This window comes from Capra hircus, chromosome 2, assembly GCF_001704415.2.
Source record: "Capra hircus breed San Clemente chromosome 2, ASM170441v1, whole genome shotgun sequence".
Classification (NCBI taxonomy): domain Eukaryota; kingdom Metazoa; phylum Chordata; class Mammalia; order Artiodactyla; family Bovidae; genus Capra; species Capra hircus.
Window position 1 is genome coordinate 11,315,484 of NC_030809.1, and position 21,110 is coordinate 11,336,593.

Here is a 21,110-nt window from a genome sequence, read left to right on the forward strand (position 1 = left end):
AGAGATAAGAAAGCCTTCTTTAGCGATCAATGCAAAGAAATAGAGGAAAACAATAGAATGGGAAAGACTGGAGATCTCTTCAAGAAAATGAGAGATACCAAGGGAACATTTCATGCAAAGATGGGCTCGATAAAGGACAGAAATGGTCTGGACCTAACAGAAGCAGAAGATATTAAGAAGAGGTGGCAAGAACACACAGAAGAACTGTACAAAAAGGATTTTCACGACCCGGATAATCACGATGGTGTGACCACTCATCTAGAGCCAGACATCCTGGAATGTGAAGTCAAGTGGGCCTTAGAAAGCATCACTATGAACAAAGCTAGTGGAGGTGATGGAATTCCAGTAGAGCTATTTCAAATCCTGAAAGATGATGCTGTGAAAGTGCTGCACTCAATATGACAGCAAATTTGGAAAACTCAGCAGTGGCCACAGGACTGGAAAAGGTCAATTTTCATTCCAATCCCAAAGAAAGGCAATGCCAAAGAATGCTCAAACTACCACACAATTGCACTCATTTCACATGCTAGTAAAGTAATGCTCAAAATTCTCCAAGCCAGGCTTCAGCAATACGTGAACCGTGAACTTCCTGATGTTCAAGCTGGTTTTAGAAAAGGCAGAGGAACCAGAGATCAAATTTTCAACATCTGCTGGATGATGGAAAAAGCAAGAGAGTTCCAGAAAAACATCTATTTCTGCTTTATCGACTATGCCAAAGCCTTTGACTGTGTGAATCACAATAAACTGTGGAAAATTCTGAAAGAGATGGGACTACCAGACCACCTGACCTGCCTCTTGAGAAATCTGTATGCAGGTCAGGAATCAACAGTTAGAACTGGACATGGAACAACAGACTGGTTCCAAATAGGAAAAGGAGTACATCAAGGCTGTATATTGTCACCCTGCTTATTTAACTTCTATGCAGAGTACATCATGAGAAACGCTGGACTGGAAGAAGCACAAGCTGGAATCAAGATTGCGGGAGAAATATCAATAACCTCAGATATGCAGATGACACCACCCTTATGGCAGAAAGTGAAGAGGAACTAAAAAGCCTCTTGATGAAAGTGAAAGAAGAGAGTGAAAAAGTTGGCTTAAAGCTCAACATTCAGAAAACGAAGATCATGGCATCTGGTCCCATCACTCCATGGGAAATAGATGGGGAAACAGTGGAAACAGTGTCAGACTTTATTTTTGGGGGCTCCAAAATCACTGCGGATTGTGATCGCAGCCATGAAATTAAAAGATGCTTACTCCTTGGGAGAAAAGTTATGACCAACCTAGATAGCATATTCAAAAGCAGAGACATTACTTTGCCGACTAAGGTCCGTCTAGTCAAGGCTATGGTTTTTCCAGTAGTCATGTATGGATGTGAGAGTTGGACTGTGAAGAAGGCTGAGCACTGAAGAATTAATGCTTTTGAACTGTGGTGTTGGAGAAGACTCTTGAGGGTCCCTTGGACTGCAAGGAGATCCAACCAGTCCATTCTGAAGGAGATCAGCCCTGGGATTTCTTTGGAAGGAATGATGTGAAAGCTGAAACTCCAGTACTTTGGCCACCTCATGCGAAGAGTTGACTCATTGGAAAAGACTCTGATGCTGGGAGGGACTGAGGGCAGGAGGAAAAGGGGACGGCCGAGGATGAGATGGCTGGATGGCATCACGGACTCGATGGACGTGAGTCTGAGTGAACTCCGGGAGTTGGTGATGGACAGGGAGGCCTGGTGTGCTGCAATTCATGGGGTCGAAAAGAGTCGGACACGACTGAGCGACTGAACTGAACTGAAGGATTAATGATGTTGATCTTCTCTTCATGAGCTTATGGGTCCTTTGTATATCTTCAGAGAAATGTCTGTTTGAGTCCTTTAACCATATTTTAAATCTGGTTGTTTGCTTTTTTACTGTTGAGTTGTAGGAATTCTTTATATATTCTGGATATTAACCCCTTGTCAGATATGTGATTTGCAAATACATTCTCCCATTCTGTGGTGGCCTTTTCACTCTGTTGGTCATGTCCTTTGATGCATAAAAGCTTTGAATTTCTATGTAGTCCAGTTTATCTATTTTTTAATTTGTTGCTTTTGGTTTCAGACTTTGTCACCAAATCTGGTGTCATGTAACTTTCCCCCTGTTTTCCTCTAAGAGTTTTATAGTTTTAGCTCTACCATCTAGGTCTTTCATCCATTTTGAGTCAATTTTTAAATATGGTATGATATAAGGGTCCAATGTCATACCTACAACTTTTTGAAATAGGAAAAAAAAAAGAATTAGAAACCAACAGTAGGATTTTGAGATGTGGGGAGATAAAATTTATCTTCCTAGGTAGTTCATGCTCTCAACCACTCTTGCTCTGCCGTCCAACTAGCCCCCACACGGCAGTCAGAATGATCTTTTGAGAAAGCACATAAGTCAAACCCCATCACTCCCCTGCTTAAAAAGTGCAGCAATTTGTTCAGGGTCTGCCCCCTCCCTAAGATCATAAGTTTCAAGAAGTCAGACTGCCATCTTCACTTCTATAGCCCTTCCTCAGTGCCAGCACATACCAGCTGCTCCATTGATACCTGTTGGATGAGTGAACAAACCTCAGCTTATAATAAGCTCACATTCTTTGACTTTTTCAAGGAATGTGGGGGAGGAAGGAAGTGGAGGAGGAAGGAAGGTAACAAGTACTGAGGGGCAGAACAGCAAAGTCATTACCAGCTGTTGGCACTAGACTTCCTGATTTAAATACCAGCCCTGCCATTTCATGGCCATGTGACCTTGGCAAATGGCTTCACCTCTTAGGTCTCAGGTTAAGGGATGGCAACACCTATTTGGATGACGAAAAGCAATTTGAACAGGAGGAACAGGCTGAGCAAGGGTGAGGTGTGGGGCTGAAAACAGTGGTAGGCAATCAATTACCTATAGACTGAACAGTGAGACCCTTAGTTCCCCAGCCTTTGTACCCTGCACAGCCAGGTGGCCACCCCTCCACTCTGCAGGAGGGTTTTTTCCTTGGAGAAGTTAACCTACGGGGACTGAATTTGCAGCTGCAGACACAGGAAGGGTCACGGCGAGATACCAAAGGGGAAAAAATGGTTTTCCAGACCCCTTCTGCTACCAGGGGTAGCTCTGCTACCAGAATCCTGAGAGCCAGAAGTGTGCTCTCCAGGGAGGAAATGGCAGGATTCTTTTCTGAAGCCCCCAAAGAAGGGAGCTACAGTCACTGATATGTAAGTGTTCCTAGAATAAAAGCCAGATCTCCATTCAGTCCACCTAGAATGACACACACCAGCTGACAGCCACTCCCCAGCCCCCAGTGTTGTCAATTAATTAATTAGTGCTTCACTCAAATGCCAACCTTTAGGGACTTCCCTGGTGGTCCGGTGGCTAAGACTTCACACTCCCAATGCAGGGGGCCCAGATTTAATCCCTGGTCAGAGAATTAAACTCCACATGCTGCAACTAAAGAGCTGGCATACTGCAACGAAGATTGAGGATCCTGCATGCTACAACTAAGACTTGAGACAGCCACGTAAATAAATAAACACTAAAAAAGAGAAGGCCAACCTTTGATCACATATCGCCAGATATCCAAGTCTCCGGCATAAAAGAAGGAGGCCAAAGCAGACAAATAAACAAAAATGTGTGAAGCAGATAGACCGTGCAGAGAGAAGAAAATACAAGACAAAAATTATTAGTATCCTCAGAGACAGAAGATATTATGTTCTTGAAATAAGATGCTATAAATGCTATATAAAAAGGGATAATAAGAAGAGGCACTGGGAAATAAAAATGGGAGATAAAATAACGTTTTTAAAAAGTCAATAGAAAGGTTGAGAGGTAATGAAAAGGAAATTTCCCAGAAGATGTACCACAAAGGCAGAAAATAAAAAAGAGAAGTAAAGGAGACAATCAATCTAGGAGGCCCGATATCTGGCTACCAGATTGTCCAGGGATTCCAGAGAAAGCGGAGGGGAGGAAATCACTGAAGAAATGATGAGAGGACGTTTTATACTGGAGGGCATAAACCTTTGGACTGAGAGGGCCCAGTAAAAATGAAAAAGAGCCATCTTACGGCATATCATCACAAATGTCAGAAATCTAGGAGGAAAGAGAAGGTCCTAGGACTTCCCTGGTGGTCCAGAGGTTAAGATTCTGTGCTCCCAATGCAGGGAACCCTGGGGTTCGATCCCTGGTCAGGGAACTAAGATGCCCCCATGCCATGCGGTGTGGCCTACAGCATTAAAAAGAATTAAATTTTAAAAAGAGAGAGAGAAAAGCTCCTAAAAGTTTCAGAGGTGGAAAGAATACACTACTAAAAAACATCAGAAATTAAAATGGTTTCAGACACCTCAGTGCCAACACTGGAAACTAGAAGATGAGGGAGCCGTGCCATCGATTTTCTGATGGAAGATGATTTCCAATCTACTATTTTATGTAGAGTCAAAGAAATCAGATGTGAGGATAGAAGAAGGACATTTGCTGGCTTGCCAGGGTGTAAAATTTTTCCTTCCTATGTACCCTTTCTTTAGGAAGTGACTACAGGATGTGCTCCACCAAAACAAGGGGATAAACCATGATAAACAAGACTTGTAATCCAGGAAACAGGTGCTCTAACGCAGGAGGACAGGTGTTCAGTGCTCTGAAAAGCAACCAGTTCCAGATTGAGAGAGGAGGAGGGAAGCTCCAGGAAGTGGATTCACTAGAGAAACAAAAGGAACTTGATAGATTATGTGAGTGCATGGAAAAGGCATTTTTGTGCGTCTGCTGGAGTGTTTGAAGAGATTTATCAATGTGTACACAGAACTAAGCAAATTAAAAAAAGAAGCAATTGTTTTTTCATCGAGGTACAGTTGTTTTATAGCGTTGTATTGGTTTCTGCTGTACAACCAGCTTCGAGTATACCTATATTCCCTCTTGTCCCTGCCTCCCGTCTCCCCGTATCCCACCCATCTCGGTCATCACAGAGCGCCGAGCTGAGCTCCTTGCGTTATACAGCAGGTTCCCGCTATCTATTTCACACATGGTGGTGTATAGATGTCAGGCCTCATCTCCCAGTTCATCCCACCCCCTTCCCCCCAGCGTGTCCACACGTCTGTACTCTGTGTCTGTGTCTTTATTCCTGCCTTGCAGATAGGTTCATCTGTACCATTTTCCCATATATGTGCATTAATATATGATACTTGGTTTTCAAAAAGAGGCAGTTATTAACTCCACGAAGAACAAAAATTAGTACTAAAAAACAAATACAACTATAGTATACCATTTGGCTCAGTGTGGACAGTACCTACAAAGGCAGAAGAATGTAAGCCCTGGGGACTTCCCTGGTGGTCTGGCGGCTCTGACTCTGTGCTCCCAACACAGAGAGCCCAGGTTCAATCCCTGGTCAAGGAACTAGATCCCATATGCCACAACTAAAGAACTCACATGCCATGATGAAGACTGAAGATCCTGTGTGCCACAGCTAAGACCTTGGCACAGCCAAAGAGATAAAATAAGTGAATAATTAAAAAAAAAAAAAAAACCACGAATGTAAACCCTGGGAAAAAAATAAACTCTGGATATAAACTTGACTAAACAATTTTAAATTGTGGTAGAACTATATTGGGAGGATGGAGAGGAAGCTGGGTAGATGAAGAGAGGTGATCCTTATTTACCATATTAAAGAGTTGGGGAGGACCTTAGTGGGGCTTTCCCTGGTGGCTCAGTAGTAAAGAATCCACCTGCAATGCAGGAGACGCAGGTTCGATCCCTGGGTTGGGAAGATCCCCTGGAGAAGGAAATGGCAACCCACACCAGTGTTCTTGCATGGGAAATCCCATGGACAGAGGCGTCTACAGTCCTTGGGGTTGCAAAAGGGTCTGACACGATTCAGCAACTAAACAACAACAAGGAGGAACTTATAGTATTCACTAATACTTGGTTCTCCCTCCTTCTGGACACACAAAAGATTACTTTTCAGTCCCTTGCAATTGGATGGGGCCAACATAACTACTTCTGGAGAGTCAGCTTCAAGAGAAAGTGCTGTGTTGCAGCTAGACTGAAGCTTAGATGACTCTGTGTCTGTCCCCTCTCCCTCTGTGGTGGCCAGGGCAGCCTTGGGTTAAGATAGCAGAGCTGCAAGATTGAAGCAGGCTGGAACTGCCTCATGGAATATGGATGTCCTGGAGACACTGAATGGATTCTGCAAGGGTGAGAAATAAAGCTTTTTCATGTGTGAAGCCATCGAGATGTTGGGATTGTCTGTTACTGGTGCATACCCTGACTTTGTTATCATTGTTTAGTCACTAGGTCATGTCCAACTCTTAAAGCTCTATGGACTGTAGTCCCCCTAGGCTTCCCTGTCCATGGGATTTCTCAGGCAAGAACACTGGACTGGGTAGCCGTTTCCTTCTCCAGGGGATCTTCCCACCCAGGGATCGAACCCACGTCTCCTGCTCTGGCAGGCGGATTCTTTACCACTGAGCCAGCCCATAACTTGACTTAACTGAATACAGACTTCAACAGCTACTGTCTAAAATAGATACATCAAGAAATAGACATTTAAACATATTATTTAGAATTATGGAGATCATCACTAGAAGAATAAAAACATTAAAAGTGGTTGCTCTGGGGAGCAGGGCTGAGAAGTAAAGATAAGGTGGGGCAGAAGGGCAGCTGTTTTCATTATAGTGCTTTGGCACTAGGGCATTGTATTACACTGGCAGAAACCACGTGTATGCAGTCGGGAGGATTCCTGCCAAACCAACACAGTGGCTGGCTCTTCGGAGGGAGGGCACGCTAGAACGAACAAACATCTGAGGGAACCACAGATGGGATTGGACAGCGTGGGCGGGCGCAGTGGGGAGGAAGGCCACCCAGATGAAATGCCAGTGTGAGGAGTTTGGTTTTTATCCAGATGGCAATGGGAAGCCATGGAAGGATCATAAGGGATAGAGTCGAATCTGCCTGAGCAAACTCACCTTTACTGTGAGCATCCTGACTCACGCGGAGGATGAATGGTGGGGCAGGAGGCTGCTGTGATGGTCCCCGAGAAAGCGGAGGAGGCCTGGACTAAGACATCTGTACCACAGATGTTGATGGAGAAGCTGCTGTTCGTCTGGCAGGCCTGATGATACAGCAGGGTACAAGATGGGCAACGTGCCCTACCTTCAGGGAGCTTACGTGGGTAAGAGAGGCAAAGGGGGAGAAAAGGAGATAAAAGTCAGGCAGTGGTTTGTACTCCAGTCTTCGTAAAGAAGACTGAAGCAGTGTAAGGAGATAGAGGGGTTTCCCTGGTGGGTCAGCAGTAAAGGAGTCGCGGGTTTGATGCCTGGGTTGGGAAGATCCCCTGGAGGAGGGCATGGCAACCCACTCCAGTATTCTTGCCTGGGAAATCCCATGGACAGAGGAACCTGGCAGGCTACAGTCCATGGGGTTGCAAAGAGTCAGACACAACCGAGTGACTTAGCATGCATGCACGCAAGGCGATGGAGGGGAGAGAGGGTACCAAGATATTGGGGCAGCAGCTCTGAGGAGGAGATATTTGAATAGAGTCCTGGATTAAGTGAAAGAATGGGGGACTTCCCTGGTGGTCCAGTGGTTAAGACTCTGAGCTTCCAGTGCAGGGGCCTGGGTTCCATCCCTGGTCAGGGATCCCTGGTGCTGCAACTAAGACCTCACTTGCTGCAACCAAAAATAAAGATTCTGCATGCTGTAACTAACACCCAACACAGCCACAGAAAAAAAAAAAAAAGAAGAAGAAGGAACAAGCCATGCAAAATACGGAGGATGAGGGTTCTGGGCTGAGTGGACTGCAGTCTGGTGGCCCTGAGGTGGGATGGGCTTGATGTGGCCAAGGCACAGCAAAGAGGCTGCTGTGGGGCGGGGGCAGGGAGGGCGGAGAAGGGACATCCACCAGGAGGAAGGTTCTGGGAGCTGAGGCCTGAGAGGTGGTAGGGGTCAGTCTGTGGAATGTGGAGAGGACTTTGAGGAGCTTCTAGGGGACTGAGAATCCCATGGACAGAGGAGCCTGGCGGGCTACAGTCCATGTGGTCTCAAGAGTTGGACACGACTTAGCAGCTAAACCACCATCCCTAGGGGGGCTGAGAGCCGTCAAGTGGCAGGACTGGTACTGAGGAGACAAGGAGGACCCGGCTTGGTGGCCAGTGAGCCTCCCCCTCCCTCTACCGGGGCCCCACCGACCCCCCGAGTCGGCTGCGCCTCAGCCCTGTCTGGGCCAGCTACAGCAGCTTCATCACCCACTCCCCTTATCCCAGCCCCCTCTGGGAATTGAAGGATCCTTCACAAATCAAAATAGCAGGCAGAGAACAGCCTCTAATTGTTCTGCGTAAAAGAAGTGAAATTAGACGAGTCAGCTGTGGGGTTGAGACCGCCTCCCACACAGCTGTGATCCCGCACCGCTGAAGGCAGACTTCTCGAGACTTGCAATTCTGCTGTCTCCGAGCAAAACTTTTTGCTTCTCCAGCCCCAGGGCAAATGACAGCTATTTTGGGAGGAAGTGAGACAGCTGCTGGCCCTGGAGGACAATGAAAGAGTCCTTTTTTTTTCTTAAAACCAAAAAAGAAAAAAGAAAATCAATCACTTTGTGAAGGAGCAGCCTTAGGTGATGTGAGTTCGTTCAGTCATTCAAAACACTGGGCGCGCTCATCCTGAGGTCACCAGACTTGGCCGCTGTCAGGCAGGTTCGGCCCAGAGGAGCAGAGGTGCGCGGTGTGGCTCCAGCCTTGGTGGAGAGGGGAGAGAGCACTATCTGGACGCCAGGAGGGCCAAGTTCTCAGCTTGGTCCGCCACGGTCGCTCTGTGGCCTCGGATCAGTTTCTCACCTTCCCCCAGCGTGGGCTTTAGGCTGCATTGTGGTTGCTTAGTCTTTCAGTTGTGTCCGCTTCTTTCTGACTTCACGGACTGTAGCCCACCAGGCTCCTCTGTCCATGGGGTTTCCCAGGCAAGAGTATTGGAGTGGGTTGTCATTTTTTCCTCCAAGGAAACTTCCCGAAGCAGGGATCAAACCTATGTCTCCTGCATTGGCAGGTATTCTTTACCACTGAGCCACCAGGGAAGACCTTTAGGGGCTTCCCAAGCATTAAAGTCCATGAGAAGCACGCACGTGTGTGTGTGTGTGTGTGTGTGTGTGTGTGTGTGTGTGTGGTGTGTGTGTGTCTGTGTGTCTGTGTGTCTGTGTGTGTGTCTGTGGTGTGTGGTTGAAGATGAAGATTACCCAGGCCCGATTTCCAGAGATTAAGACTGAGAAGATCTGGGGTGGGGTGCGGTCTAAGAATCTGTACTTCTCACAGACTCTTCTGGTAATTCCCTCCGGAGTCCCTGGACCACAGGGTAGTAAAAACTTTCCCTCAATCTCTCTGGGCTCTTCTTGCTCTGAAATTTGAAGAGTTGCTCATGCAACCCTCCCGTGGGTTTCTCAGATCATTCCAGGATCATGGAAGGTATCCTTACCCCTGCCTTGGTGTCTGTGTGTTCCTGTGATGATCACGCTGCACAGGGATGGTCTGTTTCAGTGTATTTAGCCTCCTCCAGGCTACCTGGTGCCCAGCCTGGGCCTCAGTACAAGAGAGGTCATGACTGTAAATGTTGGCCCAACAAGAGGCCAGCTGTAGGGCTGGCAGCTTGGCAGCAAGTAGACCAAGGAAGGATGCTGCTGAGCTCTGGGTGCCCGGCGTGGCTGCAGACATCTGGTTTGGACAGCTGGACTCGTGGCCTGGGTCAGGTGTGTGACTCTGTCAGCTGCTTCCCTTGCCTGCAGCTGAGGAAGTCCAGCCACCTGGGGCTAAGGTGGCCTTGATAGGCCCACCGACTGGGAGCCCTGGTCAACCCTGGAGAACACCCAGGCAGTCTGAGGCCCCAGCCAGTTTGTCTCGGCTTCTTCAGAGTTGGCTAATCATATTCCCCAAAGGCCAGATCAGTGGCAGAGGCCAGAGGGTCAGGTCACTCTGGCCTAGCCCCCAGCTTCATTTGTATATATGGAGAATAATAACAGCTGTCATATACTGAGCACTTACCGTGCTCTGAGCTCAGGGCTAAATGCTCTATCATCTGTTATTAAATTTTATAACAGCCCTATGAGGTTGGTAAAAGTATCGCTCTTTTTTTTTTCTTAACAATATGGACACCAGGGCTTAGAGAGGTCAAGTTACTAGCCCAGAGTCACTCAGCTAATAAATAGTAGAGGCAGTATTAGAACTGAGACCTGTTTTCCTCTGGAGCCCAGTTTTATATGTAAGCATATTGCGTAGAACCCCTGAGAAGATAAGGGCTTTTCCTTGAGCAACTTCTTACTAAAATTACTCCCTGCTGGAGAACTCCTTTTGAATCTGATATAGTGGAAAGGAGTGATGCTGAATCAGATAGGGTTCTAGTCCCACCTCTGCCCCTGACCTTTCCTGTCACTTTGGGTCAGTCATTCCCCTCCGTAAGTTTCATGTGAAACTGAAATCCGTGAAATGGAACAATTATATATGCACTTCCTTTTAAGGTACACTAAGATGAAGACGGCCACCAACATCTACATTTTCAACCTGGCCTTGGCAGACGCCCTGGCCACCAGCACACTGCCCTTCCAGAGTGCCAAGTACCTGATGGAGACATGGCCCTTTGGGGAACTGCTCTGCAAGGTCGTGCTGTCCATTGACTACTACAACATGTTCACCAGCATCTTCACGCTCACCATGATGAGCGTTGACCGCTACATTGCTGTCTGCCACCCCGTCAAGGCCCTGGACTTCCGCACCCCTGCCAAGGCCAAGCTGATCAACATCTGCATCTGGGTCCTGGCCTCCGGTGTTGGTGTACCCATCATGGTCATGGCTGTGACCCGCCCCCGGGGTGAGTGAGGAGGGGAGCCTTGGTACGGATCACTAACCACAGGAGGCAGCACACAGGCTGCTGTGGGTTTGTAGACCTTTTACCAGGGTGGGTGTAGGTGGATCACCAATGGAGTGTGGGTTGCTGATCAACGAAAAGGTGGATGGCTGGCCAGTGGGAGTGTGAATAATCAACCAATGGGAATGTGAGTGGTGGACTGATGGGAGAATGAATGACTGGTCAGTGGTCATATGGCTGGTTGGCCAAAAAAATTTTATGAATGGGATTATGGATGGCCAGATGTGTGGCTGGATAGCCAGTGGGGAGAGGGTGACCAGTGAGCAGTGGGGGCCATAAGATCTGCAATCCCATCCCAAACTCCCTTCCACCCCACTGGCCCAGAGGACCAAAGCAAGGCCTAGAGAATGGCCTGCATAGAATGACAGGTGCATTTCCTCAGAGTAAAATACTGTACTAATTAGTGTAGTATAGTAACTACCTGTATCAGTCAGGTGGCTGCTGTAACAACAGCCATAGCTTAACGCAATAGAAGTCTATTTCTCACTCACATCACAGTCCAGTGTAAGTGGAGGAGGGGCTCTACTCCACACAGTCAATCAGGGATCCAGCCTCCAAATGATGGTTTGGGCTACAATGTGCTGGCATTTGGGTTTCCATGGTGGCTCAAAGAATAAAGAATCCACCTGCAATGCAGGAGACGAGGGTTTGATCCCGGGGTCAGGCAGATCCCCTGGAGGTGGGCATGGCAACCCACTCCAGTATTCTTGCTTGGAGAATCCCATGGACAGAGGAGCCTGGCGGGCTGCAGTCCATGGGGTCACAAAGAGTCAGACACGACTGAAGCGACTTAGCACACACGCACGCACTAGCCTCTGGCCAGCAGATGAATGAGGGAGTGGTGTAAATGCAGGGCCCATTACTTCCTAGTGATAGCTGGTTAGTTGTTGTTGTTTTAGTCATGTCCGACTCTTTTGTGATCCCATGGACTGTAGTCCTGCCAGGCTCCTCTGCTCATGGGATTTCCCAGGCAATAATACCGGAGTAGGTGGCTATTTCCTTCTCCAGGGGATCCTGCATTGGCAGGCGAATTACCAGTGAGCCACATGGGAAGTCCAGTGATAGCTGGTTACATGACCCCAACTTGATATAAATGGGAAAAGTAATTTAGCAGCAGCAAAGACACTGGTCACTAACCTCTCTTGACCCACGCTCTGTCATGGGGTGTTGAAAAGATTAAATGAGATGATAGGTTGTGAAACACTTAGGACAAGGCCTGGCTCATTGTCAAGGTCCAATAAATAGCAGCTATTAGAATATTTGAGCGTGTGAGATAGACAAGGCAGGGACTCCTACTTCCATTGGACTGAAAGCAAACTGAGAATCAGAGAGGTGAGGTGATTTATTTAGCAGACATTTGGTAGAATCTGGGCTAGAACCCAAGTTTCCTGTCCCCATAACTGTTGCTCCTTTTTGCCGCCAGGGTGAAGGTTTGCACTGTCGTAGGAGAGGGACAGGCTTGGTGGGGAGTTTCTTGGCCACCTCGACCCTCACAAGGGTAGAGTTCTCCTGACCTTATATAATCTCTGAATGATTTGCCTTGACTCAGCAGCTGGACCTCATTCCTCACTGTCAGCCTTCAGTTTACAGGCCATTAACTTCAGTCCTTCTGGGGGCTGGGCCAGATGGGCCTCCTCATCCCCCGCCCCCTACTCTCTTTCTCTCTCATACACACACACACACTCACACACATACACTCACTCCCTAAGTGTGTGCCATTGGCATTCAGTTCTATAGGCTTCTTGCTGTGTGACCTTGGACAAGTGCTATTCCTCTCTGGGCCTGCTTCTGCCATCTGTACCATGAAAGTCCTTGGGTCCAGTTGTGGCTGGTGGTCTGGCCAGCCTGATATCCTGTGGACCCATTCTGTCTGTGGACCCCAGCCCCTTTCTTACAGCTCTCAGGCTCCAAGTCCCCTGGATGGGTCCTCAGATTCCAGGATCCCAAGAGGTCCTGGGAGTCCCCTGGGCCAGCCTCAGCCCTGTATCTGAGTCCCATAACATCCCCAGGGTGCTCATGCAGCCTGAGCTGACCCACTCTCCAGGAGAAGGGAGCTTATTCCATCCCCTCTTATCTGTGGACAAGAGTGGCAGTCAGAACGTTCTTGACATGAAGCTGAGATCTGCGTCCTTGGCAGATCTGCGTCCTAGCTCTGACCCCTGGGTCCCACGTTTCTGCCCTGTGAGTGCGCCAAGTGTTTGAACCATTCTGTGCTAAATGCTTTCTATACCATGGCCCATTTGATCCTCACAACAACCCTATGAGTTTAGGTACTGTTGTTAGTCCCACTTTATGGAAACTCTGGTAGAGGTTGAACAATCTGCCCAGGCCACATCACACAGTTAGCACAGCCTGAGTCCCACTCTTAACACATGCTCTCTAAGTCAATCTTAGCAGTACCATCCCTACTGGAGCTACTTTGCAAATGTGTGCGGAGTTTTCAGTTATCATCATGATAGACATTTAGTGGGCTTGAGCTAAGTTCTATCATTATATCACGGCTTCCCACAGCACAGAAGCTGATACAGGGACTGGGAGAAACTATAGAAAACAGACCTCCTTGGTTAGGACCAGTTTGCTGGGGTCTTGAAGGATGAGTAGGAGTTCACCAAGTGCAGAAGTGATGAAGGACATTGCAGGGAGAAGAATCGAAAAGGCCAGGAGGAGGCAGCGGGGCTTGGCTAAGCCGAGAAGGGTGGGTGAGCAGGGAGACGAAGTCCTTAGGCCCACCAGCCCCTCACCCAGTGTCTTTCCTTTTTCCCTGGCTCAGAAGGAGCAGTGGTGTGCATGCTCCAGTTCCCCAACCCCAGCTGGTACTGGGACACGGTGACCAAGATCTGTGTGTTCCTCTTCGCCTTCGTCGTGCCCATCCTGGTCATCACCGTGTGCTACGGCCTCATGCTGCTGCGCCTGCGCAGCGTGCGCCTGCTGTCGGGCTCCAAGGAGAAGGACCGCAGTCTGCGGCGCATCACCCGCATGGTGCTGGTGGTGGTGGGCGCCTTCGTGGTGTGCTGGGCCCCCATCCACATCTTCGTCATCGTCTGGACGCTGGTGGACATCGACCGCCGCGACCCGCTCGTGGTGGCCGCGCTGCACCTGTGCATCGCGCTTGGCTACGCCAACAGCAGCCTCAACCCCGTGCTCTACGCCTTCCTCGACGAGAACTTCAAGCGCTGCTTCCGCCAGCTCTGCCGCATGCCCTGCGGCCGCCGGGAGCCCAGCAGCTTCAGCCGCGCCCGCGAAGCCACGGCCCGCGAACGGGTCACCGCCTGCACCCCGTCCGACGGCCCCGGCGGTGGCGCAGCGGCCTGACCCGGGGCCGGCCGGCCAGCCACGCGCCCCTCCGGAGGGACCCGGCGGTTAGGCGGAGTCCTAGTGGGGGCGGGGGCCACTACGCGGGGTGGGGCGGGCGGGGTCCCTGCCGTGGGGTGGATCGCTGGTCTGGGACGGGCTGGGAGTGGGCCGGACGGCGGGGCGATGCCTCTAGGCCGAGCTCAAGGTCAAAGGCTTTGGGTTGGGGCAGGGGGAGCTCGCTAGCCCAGGCGAGTGGACCTGTGGCTCTGGGATTGGGCGGCTAAATGGGGGCCCCTTCCACGAGTTCTAGTTGGAGCTGGGTCGGCGGCAGTGAGAGTCTGGTCTGAGACCCGGCCCAGGACCGAGGAGGGCCGGTGCTGAGGACGGTAGAATCGAGCTTCAAGATCGGCCCCGGTGTGATGGGGAGGGGCCTCCTGTGGGGGTGAGTTGAAGGACGAGACCGTGAGGCTGGCGCTCCAGCTCCGGACGGGGCTGGGAGAGAGGGCCCGTGTGCAAACCATGGGGCCGCAGCTTGGAGTCGAGTCCCAGCCCAAAGTTCCAGAAAGGGGCGGGGCTAGCCGAGGTCCAGGCCCAATTTGCCATTTTTATGAACGAAGAGAAAATAAACTAGAAACGATACACCTTTTCTCTCCTCGACAGTCGTTTCCCTGGAAGGGGCAGGGGAGGCGCAGCATCGAAGTGGAGCTTGAGATGGGACAGTGGAGTTGCGGGACAGGGTAGCAAGCAAGAGGGGCCTCAGCTGGGGCGGGGTCCCCACGGGGAGGAGTCAGGAGGGCTTGCGGATCCCAAACGAGAGCTGCCAGTCGGCCTCTGTGCCAAAGGCTGGTGAGGGGGGCTGAGGCAGAGGGAGGGGGCTTCTACTTTGAAGTTAGGTCCTTAAGCCACAGGGAGGACACTTTGGGAGTCCCCACGGCTGTGGCTTCTCTGGCCCAGGCGCTGGAGGACAGAGGGCCATGCTAATAGCTCCCAGAGTGTAGGAGGCCCCTGGCTCTGGGTGTGTGTGTGGGGAGATGGTTTCTAAAGCACCAGGGTGGCATTTTCCTCCTCTCAGACACTGGCACCCTGATAAGAACCTCCAAGAAATCCTCTCTCCCTTCTCCCAACATCTGCCTACTACACCCAGTATGTCTGATGAATTGCATCCGGGCCCTGGGACCTGACTTGGAAGGGACTGGGGAGAAGAAGGCTTTTCTAACTGCAGTGCAGGCATCAGTCTGTGTCCCCAGGTCCCCACCCCCTGCGTGAGCTGCCCCATTCAAGCTGCTGAGGGTCAGGTCCACCAGAGTTAGGCATAGTTTTCCTTTTCGTTTGGCATTTTATTCCGGCATCCCCAGATCTTTGCTTCCCCCTCTATCAGGGTCTGGTCTGTTCTCTGTGTCCCCCACCTCAAACTTCGTCTCCACCATCCCCCCAACCTCTCCCCTCTCTCCACAACACTACCTCGGTCACATACACCCTGACTCCCTATTGAAGCTGTGTGCTGACATCTTTGTAAAAACAAATTTAATTTTCTTCCCTTTTTGGGACAGATGGAAAGAAATTGACGTCTTTGTCTCAAACAGGGGGAAAAAAAAAAGATATACCTCCTCTCTCTTTGACAGTCATTTCCTTGGAACAAAAGCCTTTCTCCTCTCTGGGAGGCTGTCACTCCAGCAGGGGCTGAACTAGCATTCTGGGGGTTGGGGCTCAGGCACCAAGGTGGGCTTGGGAACAAGAGGGGCAGGGATGCCCTTAGTGGGCAAAACATAGTCACCTTCTCAGGATGAGAAGCCCCAGACCTGGGAATGTCCTTCCTTCAGGAAGTGGCTCCACTAGTGCCCTGGAAGAGGTTGGATCGTAGCCAGCACTCCAATCAGACTGCTAAGCCACCAAGGCCTGGGGTCCCCGTCCACCTGGATCAAATGGAGCTTGTGACTATAAAGATCTCTGTGTCTGAATGGGGTGGGGGTTCAGCAAGGCAGGGGACACATTCCAGGACACTTGTTATCATCACTTGGGACCCCTCCTGCTAGTGCCTTCTGGAGATGTCATAGAAAGGGGACAATTTAGGAACCAGGGAAGACTCTTGAAGGAGGCAACATTGGAGCCAGGGCTGTTTGTTCTCCTTGCAAAGACTGAGTCCCCTTCAACCCCTCCGGGACAGGTCTGTCTTGAGGCTGCTCTGGACCCAGTCACTGCCATTTCTTGCGGCTGTCTGGATCTGCCTGCTTGTTACCAGTCCTGGTATATAATTTTGTCTTGGCATCAGCAGGGGCTGGGTCTTGACCACGTGCATTTAAGGTAAAGCAAACATGTTGAAATCTGCTTCCTGTGCACACTGGGCACTGAGACTCAGAAGTGAGTCCAGTATGGCCCCATCCTCAGAAGGTCTGAGCCTATGCTTGGACCAAAGCATAAATGAATCTTTGCATCTGAGTGTGATGCATGCGGGGTGATAGGGAGCCCCAGGATGGGCGAGGGTGTCACAGGGAAGTGCCTTTTCTAGCTTTTTACTGAAACCCATATTTGTAGCAATTCTGAGAAGGGTGGAAAGGGTCAGAGGGCCTTAAAGGATGACTAGGAGTTAGCCACCAAGAAGAGAGAGCAGTGTGTGCAAAAGCACAGAATGATCAAGCACTTGGTAAACCCAAGAAGTTGTGTGCAGCAGAAGCGTGGGGCTCAGTCAAATGCTTCTGTGTGCTATCCCCCATGCCAAGAGCTTGATGCCCATCATTTCTCTGGTCCATGACAGCCCGGAAGAGCGAGTAATACTGCCTTTATTTTAAACAAGAAGTCAGGCTCAGAGAGGTCAACCACTTACCCCTAATTCACAGAGCCCGTTTGTGGTAGCAGAACTCAAGTCAGTGGAACTCCAGGGTCCAAGTTTTCAGTGAATTCCAAGCATCATTGAAGTAGAAGAGCCTTAGTAGCCGGTATCCTGGGGTGAAGTTTTTGAAATCTTAAAACTAAATGAAAAAATCTGAGGGAAAAGGGCAATTTTCCGTGAACTTTTGTTCCTCCTGAAGCTCTCCAAATCTTCAAGTTTCAAAGTGTATTGTGCATGGTGCATTTTAAAGCTGCAAATTGACAATGTAATTCTAGATTATCACCGGGCTTTCAAAGCGGTGGAGTAGGTCTGATTTCCTACAAAATTTCACTCCTCTCTTTTCAAGAGGTGGGAGGAAAGTTTTCGCTTCTGGTTTCAAAATGTCCTACAATTTCATATCTCTTCTTGTAATAGAAGTAGTGGTTAAAGCTGGAGTCAGAGCTTGGTTTCCCTTCTCTGTGTCTCAGTTTCCTCATCTGTAGAATGGACTTCCTTCATGGGACTGTTGTGAGGATTTAATGAATTAATATATGTACAGGGCCCAGCACATGAGCTATTAACATGTGGAAAGTATCCATTATTACTCAAAAGTAGAGTTGCTGTGCGAGGTCAGAGCTGGAGACCCAGATGGAAAAGGAGGTGAACTTTCAGGGGTAGTGATGAAGAGAGAAGAGATGGGGGACCCAGCCTGGGGATCTAGGCTCAGGCGCCACTATGGAGAGTGAGAAGCTGCCAGAGAGGCAGGAGGAGGATGGGTTGAATGTGCTACCATGGAAACCGGAGGAGGAGGGCGTTCCCAGGGGGAGGGAGTGATGGATAATGTCAAGTGTCATGTAAGAGAGGTTGGGTGGGGAGGGCAGGAGAGTGAAGGGAGTAAACTGGAGCCTACAGGTTCAGTCTTTGGTGTGGCCTGGAAGCCTCGACAGTGGATTCAGAAGTCAGCTCTGACGTTAGCTGCCTGGCTGTGTGACCTCTGTAAAGAATTTGCCCCCTCTGTGCTTCTGCTTCCTCCTAGACGTAAGACAAGGGAATGAGTCAGCCTCTAATACGATGCTCAGTTTCTAATAAGTGTCCTGATTTTGACGGATTCTTGACCACTTCTAGCATTAGGATCTTAAGCAAGTCGCTTCACTTCCAAGTGCCCTCTCTGAAGGAAAGACAGGGCACACAAAAAGTGAAAGTGTTAGTCGCTCAGTCGTGCCTGACTCTTTTCGACCCCATGGACTGCAGCCCACCAGGCTCCTCTGTTCATGGGGTTTTCCAGGCAAGGATACTGAAGTGGGTTGCCATTTCCTTCTCCAGGGGATCTTCCCGACCCAGGGATCAAACCTGGGTCTCCTGCACTGCAGGCAGATTCTTTACCAACTGAGCCACCAGGGCATATAGTAGGCCTCCAAGCCAGGGTTCTCCTGTAATAAGAATGGGGGTGCCAGAGGCTGCTGTCTAGGGAGGTTTGCTTGGCTTGGAATTTTGAGAAGATGTTTCCCCAAGATGTAAAGAGGGGTGCAGGGGTCACCAATGTTCCAAGATGAAGAGGGCACAGTCTAGGAGGCAACAGTCCAGGTTGGGCCTCTGCTGGGCCCCTGGCCCAAGACCAGCCCCTTGGTCGTCAGCCGCAGATCCTCAGCCTGGCCTCTGCCTGCCTTCCTGCCTGGCAACTACCGCAGATCCAGGCTGGGAGTCAGCTCAGGGGCTCCAAAACCCCTAGGAAGTGGTCGCCCCGGATCCTGACTCCAGCACTCACTCACACACACACACACACACACACACACCCTTTTCTCTTATCATTTATTTACTCACCATCATCTCTTCCTTTATTTCATTTCTGGGCACTGCGCACATAGTACAGAGTCAGGGGAGGTGATGGGTGAGGAGTCTCTAGCAGGGGCTCAAATTGCAGGCTGGGTGGTTCTCGGGGCGGGCAGCTTGGAAATTCAGAATGGTAGCCGGAGGGGAGCTGATGCGGTCAGGATGGACCTCCTGATGGAGCAGAGCGCTAGGCTTGGGGCTTGCTCAGTCTCTGGTTCATCAGCGGCACCTGCCACGAGCCCCACCTGTGTGCAGCTCTTCCGGGACACGGAGTGCCTTCGCATCCCCATCTCGGTGAGAGGCCAGTGTCATCACAACAGGGAATACAGACAGCACGTAGGGCCCTTTGTTGTTCTAGGCACTAGACGTGGGGTAACACTTCATCTTCACATCATAACTATGAATAGGCATTACTGTTACCCCTATTTTACAGGTGAGAGAGCTGAGGCTCAGAGAGGGCAATGACTTGCCTAAGGCCACACAGCTGGTCCATGGCTGGTCCGGCTAGAATGCTGTCTTGGGTCTGTCAAGTCCCCTTCCTCTGCTTGCTTGACTCCCAAACGGACACTCTGTGATCACACGAAGGGGTACTAGGGAGACCCTCACGTCCAGCTCACAAGTGTGAACGGAGCACCCTCCCTGGCAGGCTCTGTGTCTCATCACCTGGGCAGCAGGGGCATCAGCCGGCCGCCCGAGAAACTGCTCTGACTTTGGCAGTGGCTTCTCTCCCATCCAGTCCCCCCCTGCCTCAGAAGACGGCTTTGCCCTGTGAATTTGAGGACTGCCTACCATGTCTGTGCTGTGTGACCTCGGGAAGTCACTTCACTCCTTGAGCCCATTTTGCCCATCGTGGATGATGATGCGCCCCTGGTAAGAAGTTGTGGGGATTTACAAAGAAGCTCTGAGTGAAGGACCTGTCTGTCTTGGTCACACAAGCGTTCCTGGCAACTGAACTGCAACGACACACAGTAGTTGTTCTACTGAGTGGAGGAGAGAGGTGCTTGGCGTGCAGTGAGTGCTCAACAAATGGAGCTTTTTAACATTATCTAATGTTCCTGTTGATCCCTGCTCCAACCCCGTCTCTGAATGCTGTAGGTTGGTCAGGAGCAAAGAACTGTCCTTTTTTAGCTATCTGCCTGAGTTTGAGTTTCACAAGGTGGGACAGCACACATTGGAGAAGCAAACTTCGAGAGGATGTCTTCTCCCCAAGTACCTTCTACAGAGCTGTCTCCCTGGGTCCTCGCTGGGTCTCCGAGACCCTAGACTGGGGCACAGCCTGGGAGGGAAGATATGTCCCCAGGTGGCACTGGCCTGGGCCTCCTGTCTTGCATGGTTGAGTCACAGGGATGGAGTCCCCGGGCAGGTGTCAGTGCAGGTGACATCCATCCAATGGGCTCATCTTCTAGAATCTCCTCTTGAAACGACTCCCAAGCCAGCAGACAGGGAACGTGGGTTTGACTCTCCATCTCCCACTTGCTGTGTGCCCCTGAGCAGGGCTCTGTCCCTCTCTGAGCCTCTGCACCATGGACATGGGTTGATGGATTTGGAGGGCACTGCCTTCCTGGGAGAGAAAGAGATGTTTCCCTCATGTCCTTCGATCCCAGAAACAGACATCTATTGATAAAATGCCCTGGGCATTTGCCAGAAACTGGGAGAACCAGAGTCCCTCTAGGGGTCCAGTGTGTGTCACTGGAGTTGGCCCCCTTTGTGGGTGAGGGAGGCAGGCGTGCCAGAAACGAAGCTTGACTCAGACACCTGGCTTTTGTCTCTCCCAGATTCCATTTGGGGACCAAGGAACCAACTTTCTGTTTTCCCAATAAAGTGAGCCCTGTTCTCAGTGTCTGCAATCTCTGGCTGTTTCTTTTGCTCACCCACTGTGGTCCTCTCATGAGGGGAGCCCAGTTTGTGGGGGGATGACCTAGACCTGCCCGCTCACAGAGGGAAAAGTATAGCCCCACCCTCAGGACCTGACTCAGAGGGTGACGTGACACTGTCCTGAAGGACCCCATCTGGGACTTCCCTGGTGGTCCAGAGGTGAAGAATGCAGGGGACATGGGTTTGATCCCTGGTCAGGGAACTAAGATCCCACATGACTCAGGGCAACTAAGCCCACCGCAACTACTGAGCCGGTGTCAAAACCTGATCTGATGGGAGAAGGCGACACAAGAGACAGCTGTAGCCACTTCCTGGCATGTGCCCCACCCCTTCCCTCCAGATTGACTCCGCCTTCTTCCCTGTGGCCCACCCCCCTAATCTAAGGCCCACATGCTCACAAGCGTGTTGGGGCTCCCACTAATGCCCTC

General features: G+C 50.4%; 1 protein-coding gene across 1 annotated transcript in view; it reads left to right on the top strand.

Annotated features, from left to right (window-relative positions):
* The window catches only part of OPRD1 (opioid receptor delta 1), a 42,902-nt gene extending 28,606 nt beyond the window's left edge, over positions 1-14,296 (top strand). Inside the window, exons 2-3 of the mRNA XM_018057063.1 lie at positions 10,471-10,820; positions 13,648-14,296. Of these exons, the coding sequence (XP_017912552.1) occupies positions 10,471-10,820; positions 13,648-14,189 (892 nt within the window). The 3' untranslated portion in view covers positions 14,190-14,296. The remainder of the gene's footprint in view (positions 1-10,470; positions 10,821-13,647) is intronic.